Consider the following 14,981-nt stretch of genomic DNA (forward strand, 5'->3'; position numbering starts at 1 on the left):
AGAGGGAGACTTGACCTCAAAGTCTCTGGAGTCGCACCCACACCCACACACATCAGTGCCTTGCTCATGCGCACTGTGAACTCATCTGCCAGCCTTTGGCTATTGGCAGGCTGGCGCAAGTTAACGGAGGGAAGGAAAAGTAATACGTTGACTCCCGTATGGGCTGTGGTACTGCTGGTGGAGGAGGAGTGAGGTAGGCTGCGGGGGTTCTGAATGAGCTGTGCGCTCTCCTTGTTACAGATGGACCACAGCGACTGTCTGGAATAGGTCAACTACAGGAACGCTGGCACATTGTGACAACGACAGAGGAAGGACGTGACCCGATTTAAAACCCTCATAGAATAGCCATGTTACGAACGAAAGGGAAGGGTAGACGGAGATAAAGGAGCATCTGATTCTCACGGCGACAACATGGCGAGAGGAAAAATCCGTTCCCTCCGCTGTTTAAACATTACGACAAAAAGATTACAAAAAGAAACAGTTTTTCGAACATGCGTGTCGGCCCAGGGTCCATTGGGTCGGAACTGGGGCACAACGTGCCGGTGAACACCACAGGGCTGACGTGGGGTACTGGTGGTCGATGGTGAACACACGAGACGGTAAGGCACTGTGTTTACACAACAGGATGGACGCCATCTTGTTCCGGAAGGAACACATCCTAGCGACGCGCTTGTCTAACCGTACGGGACCAATCGGAGAGGAGGAAGGCCTGAGGTGGGTCACACACACACACACACACACACTGCGTACGGCCGAGAGGAGGGGCAGAGCACGTCGGAAGCTTGTTCGGATCTTGTTATCGGAAAATTTTAGCAGAGTTTTTTTTTTTGACAGTGTCGGAAGTTGAGCTGGCAGGAGGGAGGAGGGGGGAGGGGGGGGAAGCACCGTTATTGAAACCTGTGGTTCACATTTTAGAAACATGCGATGTCTTCTGCGTATGCGACCAGTGTGTGACCCCACTCCATCTGTCCATTCGTCCATCGTCTGTCTATCCATTCATCCATCCATCACTCACTCATCCACAGCTTAGAACTGGAGCATCGACAATGGACTGTTTCATAAAAATACTCAATGCACACACACACACACGTACACACGCACACGCACACTAGGGCTTTGACTTTTGCCCAAAAATCATATTCGAAGTTCGTTCGTTAATTAATATTAATATTCGAATATATTCGAATAATTATTAATAATATTTTGACCATTAAATGCCTTCAGTAAGACCTGGATTGGGCTTCGCGAGGTTTGTTGCTATGGTTACCGGTCTTGCGCGTTCCAACGGTTTATTAGGTTTCTAATAAATCGCTGTGTAATCAATACTTCATTCACTGCCTCTTCCGTGGTCATTACAATATTATGAATAGACTGCGTCGGGTTCTCCGACGTCTCTCCCTCTTGGCCTGCCCGTAACAGCTTCGAATATTATGGGCTGCCTAATATTCGTTCGAATTTTGATTTTTTTTTTGTTATTTGAATTACATTCGAATAACGAAGTTCGGAGTCAAAGCCCTAACGCACACACACACACAGGGAGAATGTGACGAGAACCACTGGCATAGGATCAGAGCGCTCCGGTCGGGGTCACGGGTCACGGGTCGGGGGTCAGGGGGCGGGTCAGTCGCTGGCCTTGGACGGGGCGAGGGGTACCAGCTCCAGCGGGTCGTCCTGGGGGAACACCACGTAGCACAGCTTCTGGCCCACGTAGGTGACCCGCTCTGCAACACAACACACGCCTCTGAGTCAGGTTTACCCACACACACACGCTCGCATGCACGCACACACGCAGCCACGCACGCACGCACACACGCAGGCACGCACGCACGCACACACGCACAGGATGAAGATGGTGGCGATGCACTGAGGAGAAGGGTCAAAGGTCACACACAGGGCTGTCCTGGTGTTTGGTCATGTATTGTTCGTGAAGAAACAACAGTTTTATTAAGCATGGTTATGTTTTCTGTTTATTAGGGGTTTTTGAAGAGATGCGATGAAGCCTTGAAATATTGGCTTTGTGTTTGTTGTTGTCAGATATGAAACCAAAATCAAGCTGGGTAGTTTTAACAATATTTGATGTTGTGTGAGAAAGCTGGGGGGAGCTGAAACATGAGCCCTGAGGTGCTGGCCTGTAAACCAGAGCAATGTTTTAGCAGCTTCAGCACTAGCAGCTCAACACAAATAGACAGGAGGACAACCAGACAGGAAGGGCCCCAAACAGGAAGGACAGAGACAAGAAGGGCCCCATACACGAAGGGCCCAAGAAGTCTGCAGAGAGAGCGGTGTTAGTGGACTCACCCAGGGTGCTGTACACCCATTTGGGCTTGTTTTTCCAGACGACGCCCAGGAAGTAGACGGGCACGCCGGTCAGCATGATGACCATGCCCAGGCCGCACACCACGGGCTCAGAGTACATGCTGAAGCCCAGCAGCACGGCCCAGAACACCATGTAGCTGATGGGGATCAGCAGGTTCACCTGCTCGGACACCAGGGCGTTACCACAGAACCCAAGACCACGTGAGGGAGACGGTAAAACATTTGTACATTTTGTTTTGGAATTTCATCTTTTGGTATTTGATAGATGGCATCTGTTCAAAGGTCTGCTAAATGACTGACTCTCTGAGTCTAACTGGATATCACTTATATTGTTAAATATCATTCGATTATATACAGTATATAAACCAGAGTTGTCTGACATAATTCCCATATCCTGTTTTGGTCCTTATTACAGTATTAGGCAAACACGCTTTCAACGTCTCCTGAACCCAAAGGGCCATTTATAACTATTTTATCATTATGTTTGTAGGGAAATTCATTAAGGAGCAGGTAGGGGTTAGACAGTACAGAGACAGGTCATTAAGGAGCAGGTAGGGGTTAGACAGTACAGAGACAGGTCATTAAGGAGCAGGTAGGGGTTGGACAGTACAGAGACAGGTCATTAAGGAGCAGGTAGGGGTTAGACAGTACAGAGACAGGTCATTAAGGAGCAGGTAGGGGTTAGACAGTACAGAGACAGGTCATTAAGGAGCAGGTAGGGGTTAGACAGTACAGAGACAGGTCATTAAGGAGCAGGTAGGGGTTAGACAGTACAGAGGCAGGTCATTAAGGAGCAGGTAGGGGTTAGACAGTACAGAGACAGGTCATTAAGGAGCAGGTAGGGGTTGGACAGTACAGAGACAGGTCATTAAGGAGCAGGTAGGGGTTAGACAATACAGAGACAGGCATTAAGGAGCAGGTAGGGGTTAGACAGTACATAGACAGGTCATTAAGGAGCAGGTAGGGGTTAGACAGTACAGAGACAGGTCATTATGGAGCAGGTAGGGGTTAGACAGTACAGAGACCGGTCATTAAGGAGCAGGTAGGGGTTAGACAGTACAGAGACAGGTCATTAAGGAGCAGGTAGGGGTTAGACAGTACAGAGACAGGTCATTATGGAGCAGGTAGGGGTTAGACAGTACAGAGACAGGTCATTAAGGAGCAGGTAGGGGTTAGACAATACTGAGACAGGTCATTAAGGAGTAGGGGTTGCACAGTACAGAGACAGGTCATTAAGGAGCAGGTAGGGGTTGGACAGTACAGAGACAGGTCATTAAGGAGCAGGTAGGGGTTAGACAGTACAGAGACAGGTCATTAAGGAGCAGGTAGGGGTTAGACAGTACAGAGACAGGTCATTAAGGAGCAGGTAGGGGTTAGACCAGGGGTGCCCAACCAGTCGATCGCGGTCTACCAGTAGATCGCCGACAGATCCCAAGTCGATCGCGAGGGGTGAAGAAAAAAAAAAAAAAAAAGTTTTTTTTTTTTTTTTAATAAAATTAAACTTGCGCGGGACATATACGTGCGGTAGCGCATGTGCTGTTAACAGCAGTTGAAAGCCGTCAACAGTAGTTACACACTCCTAAACGTTGGCATGGCTGAGGGGAAACAAGCTAAGACCTACCATTTTCACCCTGAGTGGGAGGAAGATTATTGATTATCGTTGAGAAGGTGCCGTGCGCAGATGGAATGAAACCCGTAGGTTCACGATACAACCTCCCCCCCCCCCCCCCCGTCAACAATTGTTCTCTACCCCCCCCCCCCCTCCCCCGTCAACAATTGTTCTCTACCCCCCCCCCCCCCCCGTCAACAATTGTTCTCTACACCCCCCCCCCCCCCCCCCCGCTACTTGAAAAGTAGATCTTGGGTCAAAAAAGGTTGGGCACCCCTGGGTTAGACAGTACAGAGACGGGTCATTAAGGAGCAGGTAGGGGTTAGACAGTACAGAGACGGGTCATTAAGGAGCAGGTAGGGGTTATACAGTACAGAGACAGGTCATTAGAAAGGTAGGGGTTAGACAGTACAGAGACAGGTCATTAAGGAGCAGGAAGGGGTTATACAGTACAGAGACAGGTCATTAGAAAGGTAGGGGTTAGACAGTACAGAGACATAGAGAGAGGTGCTGTTCACCTTGATGGGCCTCATGATGTTGGGCTTCTTCCAGCGCAGGTAGAGCAGTGCGGCGATGGTGACCCCGTAGGACAGGTAGTTGATGAAGGACACGTAGTTGATGAGGTTGTGGGTCTCACCGATGCACAGGATGAAGATGGTGGCGATGCACTGAGGAGAAGGGTCAAAGGTCACACACAGGGCTGTCCTGGTGTTTGGTCATGTATTGTTCGTGAAGAAACAACAGTTTTATTAAGCATGGTTATGTTTTCTGTTTATTAGGGGTTATTGAAGAGATGCGATGAAGCATTGAAATATTGGCTTTGTGTTTGTTGTTGAAACCAAAATATGAATATATATGAAAATATGAAACCAAAATCAAGGTGGGTAGTTTTAACAATATTTGATGTTGTGTGAGAAAGCTGGGGGGAGCTGAAACATGAGCCCTGAGGTGCTGGCCTGTAAACCAGAGCAATGTTTTAGCAGCTTCAGCACTAGCAGCTCAACACAAATAATCCAAGAAAAGATATGCTCAGCCTCGCAGACTCTTTAGTATTAAAGTACTGAAGGCTAACATACTTGGCCTTAAAGTACTGAGTCAGACATAAAGAGTCTACTACTACTACGTGTGTCTGGGTTAGAGTCCTAGAATAGAGTCCTAGAATAGAAATTGACTAGAATCCGGGTTGGAGTCCCAGAGAAAGGACCAAGTTCCTTGAGGTCCGGTTGGAGTCCCGACGTGGGTACCAGAGAGACTGTTGATCTGATCTTAAATACATTGCACTTTCTATTTTACTCATTTCTTTGCATATGTTTTCTTTGACTTATCTATTATTTTATGACAATGTTTATACGTGAAGCACTTTGAGTCTGCCTTGTGTATGAAAAGTGCTATGTTAATAAGGTTGCCTTGCCTCGCCTTGCCTACTAGCTCTCTCGCCCAGCCATACAGAGTGACACAGAGTGCTGGAGACCCTGCTGGGGGTCTGGCTGGGAGGGGGCAGTACTCACACAGAGCAGCAGAGCAGGGATGGGGGTGCAGTTCTTCAGGTGGATCATGGCCAGTAGGTAGGGCAGGTGGCCCTCCCTGGCCCCTGAGAAACACAGCCTGGAGGGGGGGGAGGGCAGAACACAGGCTCACAGGAGGAAGAGACGCCTCCATGGTGAGATCCGAATGTGTGTGTGTGTGTGTGTGTGTGTGTGTGTTTACATGTGTTTGTGTGCCTATATGCGTGTGTTTCTTTGTTAATGTGTTTATGTGTTAAGTGTGTGTGTGTGTGTGAGTGTGTGTGTGCGTTTGTGAGTGTGTATACATTTGTGTGGTGTGTGTGTGTGTGTGTCTACATGTGTGTCTGTGTGTGTGTGCATTTGAGAGTATGTATACATGTGTGTTTGTGTAAATGTGTGTGTGTATGTCCTCCACTTACCTGGAGGAGGTGAACAGGTATCCGTTGATCCCTCCGAAGGTGGACAGAGCCACAGAGATGGGCATCACCCAGGAGAACATCCCCAGCAACTTCTCTCCAAACGTCTGCGCACACACACACACACACACACACACACACACACACACACACACACACACACACACACACACACACACACACACACACACACACACACACACACACACACACACACACACACACACACAAACACACACAGAAATTGATCAAACGTAAAATTCGTGAGTGAAAATCCCAGACATCACATAACAGAGAGTTAGGGTTAGAATTTTGCATGATCAACTATCGTCATGGGAACCATGTATTTTTTGGACTGTAAATTGAGGTAAACCTCCTGCTTCAGCTTGGATTCAAACACTTTGATGCAGTTTATTATGTATCTGGCGCAGTATATTATGGGATGTACGAACCACGGCCACTGCGTTGGAAGCCAGCAGCTCCTCCGGCGTCATGGAGGAGAAGTATGCGATGTTGGTCAGGGTGTAGACCAGCGTCACCAGGGGGATGGAGATGTAGATCGCCCGGGGCAGGTTCCTGGACAGCATCACCGATCAGACTATTGATCTCTGATCGGACACTATTGATCACTGATCAAACACTATTGGTTAATTTCTCCCACAGATCGCCCGGGGCAGGTTCCTGGACAGCATCACCGATCAGACTATTGATCTCTGATCGGACACTATTGATCACTGATCAAACACTATTGGTTAATTTCTCCCACAGATCGCCCGGGGCAGGTTCCTGGACAGCATCACCGATCAGACTATTGATCTCTGATCGGACACTATTGATCACTGATCAAACACTATTGGTCACTGATTGGACACTATTGATCCCTCCTCAGACACTGTTTATCCCTGATCAAACACTGTTGTACCCTGATCACACAATATTGATCACTGATCAGACACTATTGATCACTGATTAATCACAATTGATCACTGATCGAACATTATTGATCACTGATCTACACTATCATTAACCGATCAGTATTAATGACTGATCGGTCGTTATCGATCACTGATCAGACACTATCTACTCCGTGATTGATTATGTCTGATAATTGATTTACACTAACAATTATATTAATTATCAATCATGTTTATACAACATTATCACTACTGTGGTTGGAACTTCTGATAGGTATATATCAGAAATTATCAATCAACAAATAACATCAACCACACATTATACATTATCAATCATCAGATAATATCAACCAAAAATCACACACGGTTAATCAAGCTGCATATGGTTTCAATTGCAGATGTTAACAATAACAAATATTATTAGGGACTCATTCTATATCATGGTGATTAAATACGTCATTGGTGGTATATCAGCGATTATCCAGTCATGACCTGCATAGTGTTCATAGTTACAACAGCAGGGGGAGCTGCAGGGTTAGGGTTAAGGTTAGAGCTTTAAGAGTTTAGAACTTAGACGAGAATAATTCATTCATTTCAGAGGGAAGACTGTGTGTGTGTGTGTGTGTGTGTGTGTGTGTGTGTGTGTGTGTGTGTGTGTGTGTGTGTGTGTGTGTGTGTGTGTTGTGTTTGTGTGTATACTCCTTCTGTATGAAAAAGTGTGTGTGTGTGTGTGTGTGTGTGTGTGTGTGTGTGTGTTTGTGTGTGTGTTGTTGGTGTACTTTTTGCGTGTGTGACCGCGAGTGAACTCTGTACTTGGAAGCACGTTTCTGCGTGTGCGTGCGGGGGTGTGTGCTTGGCATACTTGCGCGGCTCCACCACCTCCTCGGTGACGTAGTTGAGGAAGTTCCAGCCGCTGAAGGCGAAGGAGGCCTGGAGGAATGCCAGCGCCACCTGACCCACGGACGGCTCCTTCAGGAACTCGAACGCCACGCTGGGCACAAGGTTGTCGCCGTAGCCTGCCAAAGAGAACCCCCAGTTAGACCACCAATCACAGGGCTGTTTACCACCTAGGCGGGTCAGGTCCAAGCAGAGTGAAATGGCAGTTAGCCATCATGCTGTCTACTGTTGGAGCCAATTACCAACAGAAATTAAATCTGCCCCTACTGTTACTTCTTTTAAAAATTAATTAAAAACTCTATTGCTTTCAATTAATCTTGTTTTTGTTTTGTTTCATTCTGTTGTTACTTGAATAATTATATATATATATTTGTATTATTTGTTTATTTATATATATATTTCATTCTATTTTTTTTTTTGTTTTATTTTAAAGCACTTTGAATAACCACTGTGTCTGATACTGTGCTATACAAATCATTTTTACTTTTACTTTGACTTTCACCACCTTAGCCCTGGTAACCCCTTCACTACCACACTGTTAACCCCTTCACTAGCACCACGTTAGCACTGTTAACCCCTTCACTAGCACCACGTTAGCACTGTTAACCCCTTCACTAGCACCACGTTAGCACTGTTAACCCCTTCACTAGCACCACGTTAGCACTGTTAATCCCTTCACTAGCACCACGTTAGCACTGTTAACCCCTTCACTAGCACCACTTTAGCGCTGTAAACCCCTTCACTACCACCTGGTCAGAGGATCTCATTACTCATTCATTGTGTGTGTAAGTGCGTGTGCGTGTGAGAGAGAGAGAGAGTGTGTGTGTTTGTATGCGTGTGCTTGTGTGTGTGTTGTGTTGTGTTTGTGCGTGTGCAAGTGCGTGCTTGTTACGAACCCTCATTTATATTAAGTTGGTATTCATTTTTGGCACCCCCTGCTGGGGCAGGTATCTCTGTTTACCCCTTTCTCCCTGTGGTCGCAGGCTAACGACCGATTGCAGGCACCTGATACCTCCCTACTTAAGGAGATCCACCTGCGGTAGCGCGCTCTCTCTCTTCCACCTCCTGAAACCCAAAGGATCGTGCAACCGGCTCCTGGCTTCGCCACCGTCTTCCGTGGTTTCATCACTATCATCCCCTGCTTTGGGATCATGACGGTTGGCCTTTTTCGGATTAATTGACGGGTTAATAATAAACAGCCCTGCTTTTGCTAATACCGTCGCTTGGTCCATTAATTCATGTTCAGCACCTATCATGGGCCGTAACAGTGCATGTGTTGTGTGTGGTGTGTGTGCGTGTGTTGTGGGTGTGTGGGTGTGTGTTGTGTGTGCGTGTGTGGGATGTGGGTGTGCGTGTTGTGTGTTGTGTGGTGTGCGTGTGTGGGGTGTGGGTGTGCGTGTTGTGTGTTGTGTGGTGTGTGTGTGTGTGCGTTACCTCTGCAGATCTGGACCAGCCCCACCACGATGATGAGGCCCAGAGCGAGGAGCTTCGCCACGGTGAAGACGTCCTGGATCCGGGTGGCCCAACGAACGCTGGAGCAGTTCACCCAGGTGAGGAACACTGGAACACACACACACACACACACACACACACACACACACACACACACACACACACACACACACACACACACACACACACACAGGTGAGGAACACTGAGAAACAACCATGCATGGGATTGATGTTGGCAGTGTGGAGCAGAGACCTCTGGTTCATGGAAGTCACAGTAAGAATTCTTAACAGCGGAGTTTGAAGAGGAACACATATTTGAATGGCAGCATGTTTACGTGTCACGATTGCAAGGTACACCACAAAGTTATTGTGTGTTGTGTTATTTAGACGTTTGAAGTTTCAGCCCGGGTTGTGCGAGGAAGGTCTTTGCGTTTGAACTGTGGAGAGTCTGGATGTCAGTTTATGAATTGGTCGTAGTGCGCTTGCCTCATTAATACACTGAATCCTTTGCAAGTTGCTGTCTTGTATATTTTGTAATTGATATGTATTGGAACATTCTACACTACATAACACACACGCACTCAGTTCACCTAAAAGAGTAAGACTAGAATATTCACACAGACACACGCACACGCACACATACACACACACACACACACACACTCAGTTCACCTAGGAGAGTAAGACTAGAATATTCACACAGACACACGCACACGCACACATACACACACACACACACACACACACACACACACACACACACACACACTCAGTTCACCTAAGAGAGTAAGACTAGATTATTCACACACAGACACACACAGACAGTTCACCCAAGTGATTGACAGAATCGCGGGTGAAGCCGGGGCCACGGCCCCTCACGGCCCCTCACGGCCCCTCACGGCCCCTTACAGTACCCGCGGCCAGCACCAGGAGGCACTGTCGCAGCAGGTTCTCAGAAACATTCCCGCCTATGTCGGTGCTCAGAAACATTCCCGCCTTTGTCCCAACAACAACCTTTTCCACGCCCCATCTCACGGGGCGCACGCACATGCGCTCCGTGCGTTCTCACACTCCTTACGTGAGAATGCACATCAGTCACGCACTGACTGTCACCAGGTCTTTACCTCCTTGAAAGAACCTGTCTGCCTCTCAACTGTCGCCTGCTCTTCCCCTGGACACGCCTGCTCCATCGGTATTCTATGGAGTCGAGCCAGAGGAAGGTCCTCCTCTGGTTTGTGTTTAGCCTGAGCCTTAGGGGGTTCTTGGTTAGTTTTCAGCTATAGTTAGTTTTGAATCTTGTTGGTTCTATGAGTTGTATTTTTTTGCCTGTTGTCTTTAAAGGCAATAAAGATTCGAGAGAGAGAGAGGTCTCTCTCTCTCTGTACCTGGACCCTGGTTAACCAAAAGATTGAGGTATAATTGAAAGCGTACACACGCACACACAGGTGAGGAACAGGGGAACACACACACACACAAAGGGGTGAGAGAAATGAGAAGCCCACAGATATCCGGCCATATTGTGCTATTTCCTGCACTTCTACTTCCGGTGGGTGTGTATGGGTGTGACGGTCTTTCAGTCTTTTCTTCCTGAGATTATCTGTGTGGGTATAACAGTGAGGTATGTGTGTAATTGGGTCTCACTAAACCCCTACAGGACAGAACAAGCTGAGAGAACTGAATCATAGTTACCAGGTTGTTTTTCAGTGGAGGAGACGTGTCAACTGAAACAAGCCTCATATTATGTAGCTGTAGATGTGTACTGATGTATATGCATGTTATGTAGATCTATGCATATGTATGTGGATGTACAGATATATTTATTTATTTTTATTATTATTAATTTATTTATATATTTATTTTAATTGTTTTGCATAAGAAAAGAAATGTGTACGATGTTGTAATTGTAAAAAATAACTCAGATTAAAATATCCTACAACAAAGTATACAAATATATATATGTAGCTGTACACTCTGTAAACTAAATCCTTAGCATGTAAACTAATGTGCTACTAAAGAAGGTAGATGGAGACGGCAGAGGGTGGAGGGTGGATGGAGAAGGGTGGAGGGTAGGGGGTTTAGGGTGGAGGGTATAGTGGGTAGAGGGTTTAGGAGGGAGCTAGACAGGGTGGAGGGTGGAGGGAAGAGGGTGGATGGTTAAACCTCATCCATCACCAGAACCAAGACAAGGAAACCCACCTCCTTTAGGGGACCGGACCTGTCAGAACCTCCTACACACACACACACACACACACACACACACACACACACACACACACACACACACACACACACACACAGAGGGGGCGTCCGGTCACTAGATTCTTGGCCGTTCTGTCCGTACCAGACTCGCCTCCGCGACATTGTGGTGTTTTACAGAAACCCGGGGGGAGGAACAGCGACTTCCGCTCACACACACATACACACACACACTCCCCATGTCACTGTGTGGGCTGACAGGTACGAGGATTAAAGACCTCTGTGGTACAGAACTCAACCAGCACCAGAATACTAAACGCACACACACACACACAGTAACAGGACAAGAGGATCTCTAGCAGACTAACATAGTACCACAGCACCAACAAAGTACTACAATACTAGAATAGTACCACGAAAGGTAGTCTGTACATAGTACCACACTACTTAGTATCACAGTATTAAGGTAATACCAGAGTACTAACATCGTACCGACATAATACCACAGTACTAGCGTAGTTCTAACATAGTACCATAGTGGTACCACAGTATTAACATAGTACCACCTTAAGGTCGTACCACAGTACTACCATAGTACTAACATAGTGACACAGTTCCAAGGCAGAACCAACATAGTACCACAGTACTCAGGAAGTAGCACAGTAATTAAAAAGTATGCACTGGCTAAGTTCCTAAGAGGTTGAAATCTGATCTTTTTAATTTTCTGCCACGTGGAGCTGCTGGAACGTTGTGGAGCCGACTCACTGCTTTCCACCGCAGCTCAGAGAGAATCCCAGAATTAAAGCTTCCAACCGACCCTGGAGGGCTGATTATGGTTCAACGTTCAACGCAGCGCGATGGCCACGCGGACGCTTCGACGCAGTGCTGGACCTTTTATGGTTCTGCGTCGGGCTTTAGCGAGCGGACCGATCTCAGCCCTTGCTGAGTGAGTCGCTTCGACGGAAGGTTAAAACAATTTTTGGGAGGCGCACGTCAGGCCCTTGCGGTTCGACGCAATGAGTCCGTAACGCCGCTTGCGTTGCGTGGACGTGGGACCAAAACCAGCCCTTGAAGGAGCTCCAACACCTGATGGGGAGCGAGTTTAAGATTTGAAGAAGCTGGTAAAGAAAACTGACAGATTAGTCCACCCATATAGGCTAGTAAAGACTGGCTTATGCTCCATCCTTTCACCAAAGTATGCATTTAGAGGATGTATTTATAATGAGAGATTCACGATATAATCCAAGTTCGCGGATCTGGGGTATTATGTCGGTGGGCATTGTTTGTTACATCCATGTTCTGGGGACATGTTCAACAGCTAAAAAAAGACTTTAGAAATCCTTCTTTCTGAGAAAGTTGGAGTCTAAAACAGAACTGTTGTGATGCAACTGCACATGTCATGCTATCAAAAGCAACCTATCCTTTCCATGTACGATTACTAAAAATGGACTATCACTCTTTTGGAGAAAGTTGGCATCCAAAACAAAAGTGTTGAGATATATCTGCAAAGGTCATGTTATCAAAGCAACCTATGTTAATTGACTGCTGTGCATGTAGACATGGTTTGTAGTTGTACCTAAATGTACACATAGCGCTACCTCAACACTCCCGTTTAACACGTTATGTATTCGCATAACGCATTTTAATTACTTTGATGGTACATCACTGTTTGTTAGAGCCAGCTGTTTGTAGCATGAATATTAGTAAAACATTTTTGTCTGCAACTGACTCGGTCAGCCAAAATAACATAACTTATTTTGAAGTATTCTGCCCGCCTTAAGGTCCTTTTACATTGAATGTGATTGCTCATTTCGATTTTTTCCAAAATCAATCAAATAAATACAAATCATTTAGCTGAATGGGACAGTATGGGACAGCTGAATGGACATTGATGGTTTGTTTCAGATTTTAGATGAACTCTTATTCTGATTCATTTTTCATTTGCATGATTTAAGATAATTCAGTTGGTGGCTTTGAGTAATAGCATGCGCTCCAGCACACGTGTGTGTGTGTGTGTGTGTGTGTGTGTGTGTGTGTGTGTGTGTGTGTGTGTGTGTGTGTGTGTGTGTGTGTGTGTGTGTGTGTGTGTGTGTGTGTGTGTGTGTGTGTGTGTGTGTGTGTGTGTGTGTGAGATAGAGTAAGGGGGTGGGCTCGTCTAAATTTGTTGTGTGCAGCCTTATATTACCAAGCCATGTGATGTAACCACTAATGAGAACCAGACACCAACGTGACGAGAACGGTTATTCTAATACGAATACGAAGTCCTGCCTGAGGTCACATGATCTGCAGGTTCATGACGTGGTCACATGACATGGTCACATGACGTCACATACTGCGTGACAACTAGGGACCAGGGGATTTTCTTCTTCTACCCCTCAGCTAAACTTAGGTCTACCAGCCCCATAAAAGGTTGCACATTCCAGTTCCAGCGTTCCGCACAGGATGTGTCACTTCCAGCTCTACGTGCACATGCTCAGTTTGAGTGGAGCTTAGAGGATTCCGCTGGTATCTCTACATTCCATATGATGGAGTAGGCAACCCCCCCCCCCCCCCCCCCAGCCTCCCACCCTCTTCTTTGTGTAGTTTGTTCTTCCCTTAAAGTCAGACACACTCTAGAAAATTCAGCTGCACCATCCCCTAAGTGTGAGTGTATGGAAATTGGTCTTCTGTTTTGGCTAGGCAGCAAACGAAAGAGCCTTATTAAATCATGAAAGTTATTGGGTAGTTACTAGTTCAACAAAGATTCAAATATAGGACGGGTTTGTGTGCATACATTTGAGTGCATACATTTCTAAGCTTGTGTGGCCCCAGTGCAACTCAAAGCACTAACCCCTTACCCTCACCGCTAAGATAAACAGGGACAATGTTTCCAATAGAACTGTAATCTAGAAGTGTAACACAACTTCTAAAGATTTACTGGCTTTATCATGTATTTATCTTGCATTGTTGACGATCGGTGATAAAGGATTGTACATTGTATCACTGAGGTGGTGCTCGCTGCTTCGTGATAAATTCCCAGTAGACGTCTCCTTCAATAAATTCTCCCCAAAATTCGAAAATATATTTTTTTCTTTTGGGATACAATTTAGATTTGTTACCATCCATTGTTGCACCTTGCTCGAGACGAAGAGAAATATGGCCGCCGCATGTTTTTCCTGTCTATTTATGAGCCAACGTCAGGAACTTCAACATGCATCCTAGCAACGCGCCAGAGAAGACGACAAGATTAGCATGTCCAACTGGTTGTTGTCATGGTTCCATCACTGCCGATCGGAGCTGCATCCGAGGAATACCTAAAACTACGGCAGAGTCCTTTTTTCTCCCGGGAATGAATGCTGATTGTGACCTTTTCAACTAAATGAAATTCCAGATTTTATTAGGTGTAAGTGGGTTCAGTCCAGCTGGAAATGGGCTATAAACTCACTGGAGAGACTCCACTGTTAAGGCTCCCCTTCAAAACATGCCCTTTAATATACTCCCTGTAGTCATCTCCTTTAATAGGCTCATTGTACACTTCCCTTTTAGAGAGAGCAGAGGTGGAATGCTGCGCTCTGAACAACCTGTGGATTTTGCTCGAACATGCAGGATTATTTGAGTTTCGAGGATTATGGTGTAATGTTTTGTTCAGGCACAGTGGAGCTGACCTTCGACCCCCTTTGGGTGGCTTACTCGCACA

The 14,981-nt window shown here is 46.4% G+C and overlaps 1 protein-coding gene and 1 long non-coding RNA gene across 2 annotated transcripts in view; one reads left to right on the forward strand and one right to left on the reverse strand.

Moving 5' to 3' along the window:
• Positions 1-841: 841 nt before the first annotated feature.
• slc7a10a (solute carrier family 7 member 10a) overlaps positions 842-14,981 on the reverse strand; it is a 25,062-nt gene continuing 10,922 nt past the window's right edge. The window contains exons 4-11 of the mRNA XM_056607622.1: positions 9,092-9,217; positions 7,623-7,776; positions 6,299-6,422; positions 5,850-5,953; positions 5,434-5,530; positions 4,444-4,593; positions 2,299-2,476; positions 842-1,721 (exon numbers count right to left, since the gene is read on the reverse strand). Of these exons, the coding sequence (XP_056463597.1) occupies positions 1,621-1,721; positions 2,299-2,476; positions 4,444-4,593; positions 5,434-5,530; positions 5,850-5,953; positions 6,299-6,422; positions 7,623-7,776; positions 9,092-9,217 (1,034 nt within the window). The 3' untranslated portion in view covers positions 842-1,620. The remainder of the gene's footprint in view (positions 1,722-2,298; positions 2,477-4,443; positions 4,594-5,433; positions 5,531-5,849; positions 5,954-6,298; positions 6,423-7,622; positions 7,777-9,091; positions 9,218-14,981) is intronic.
• LOC130403317 (uncharacterized) overlaps positions 8,483-14,981 on the forward strand; it is a 13,603-nt gene continuing 7,104 nt past the window's right edge. The window contains exons 1-2 of the long non-coding RNA XR_008904091.1: positions 8,483-8,814; positions 9,100-9,207. This is a non-coding gene — a long non-coding RNA (uncharacterized LOC130403317). The remainder of the gene's footprint in view (positions 8,815-9,099; positions 9,208-14,981) is intronic.

The sequence above is a fragment of the Gadus chalcogrammus genome, chromosome 14 (genome assembly GCF_026213295.1).
Source record: "Gadus chalcogrammus isolate NIFS_2021 chromosome 14, NIFS_Gcha_1.0, whole genome shotgun sequence".
In the NCBI taxonomy this organism is placed as follows: domain Eukaryota; kingdom Metazoa; phylum Chordata; class Actinopteri; order Gadiformes; family Gadidae; genus Gadus; species Gadus chalcogrammus.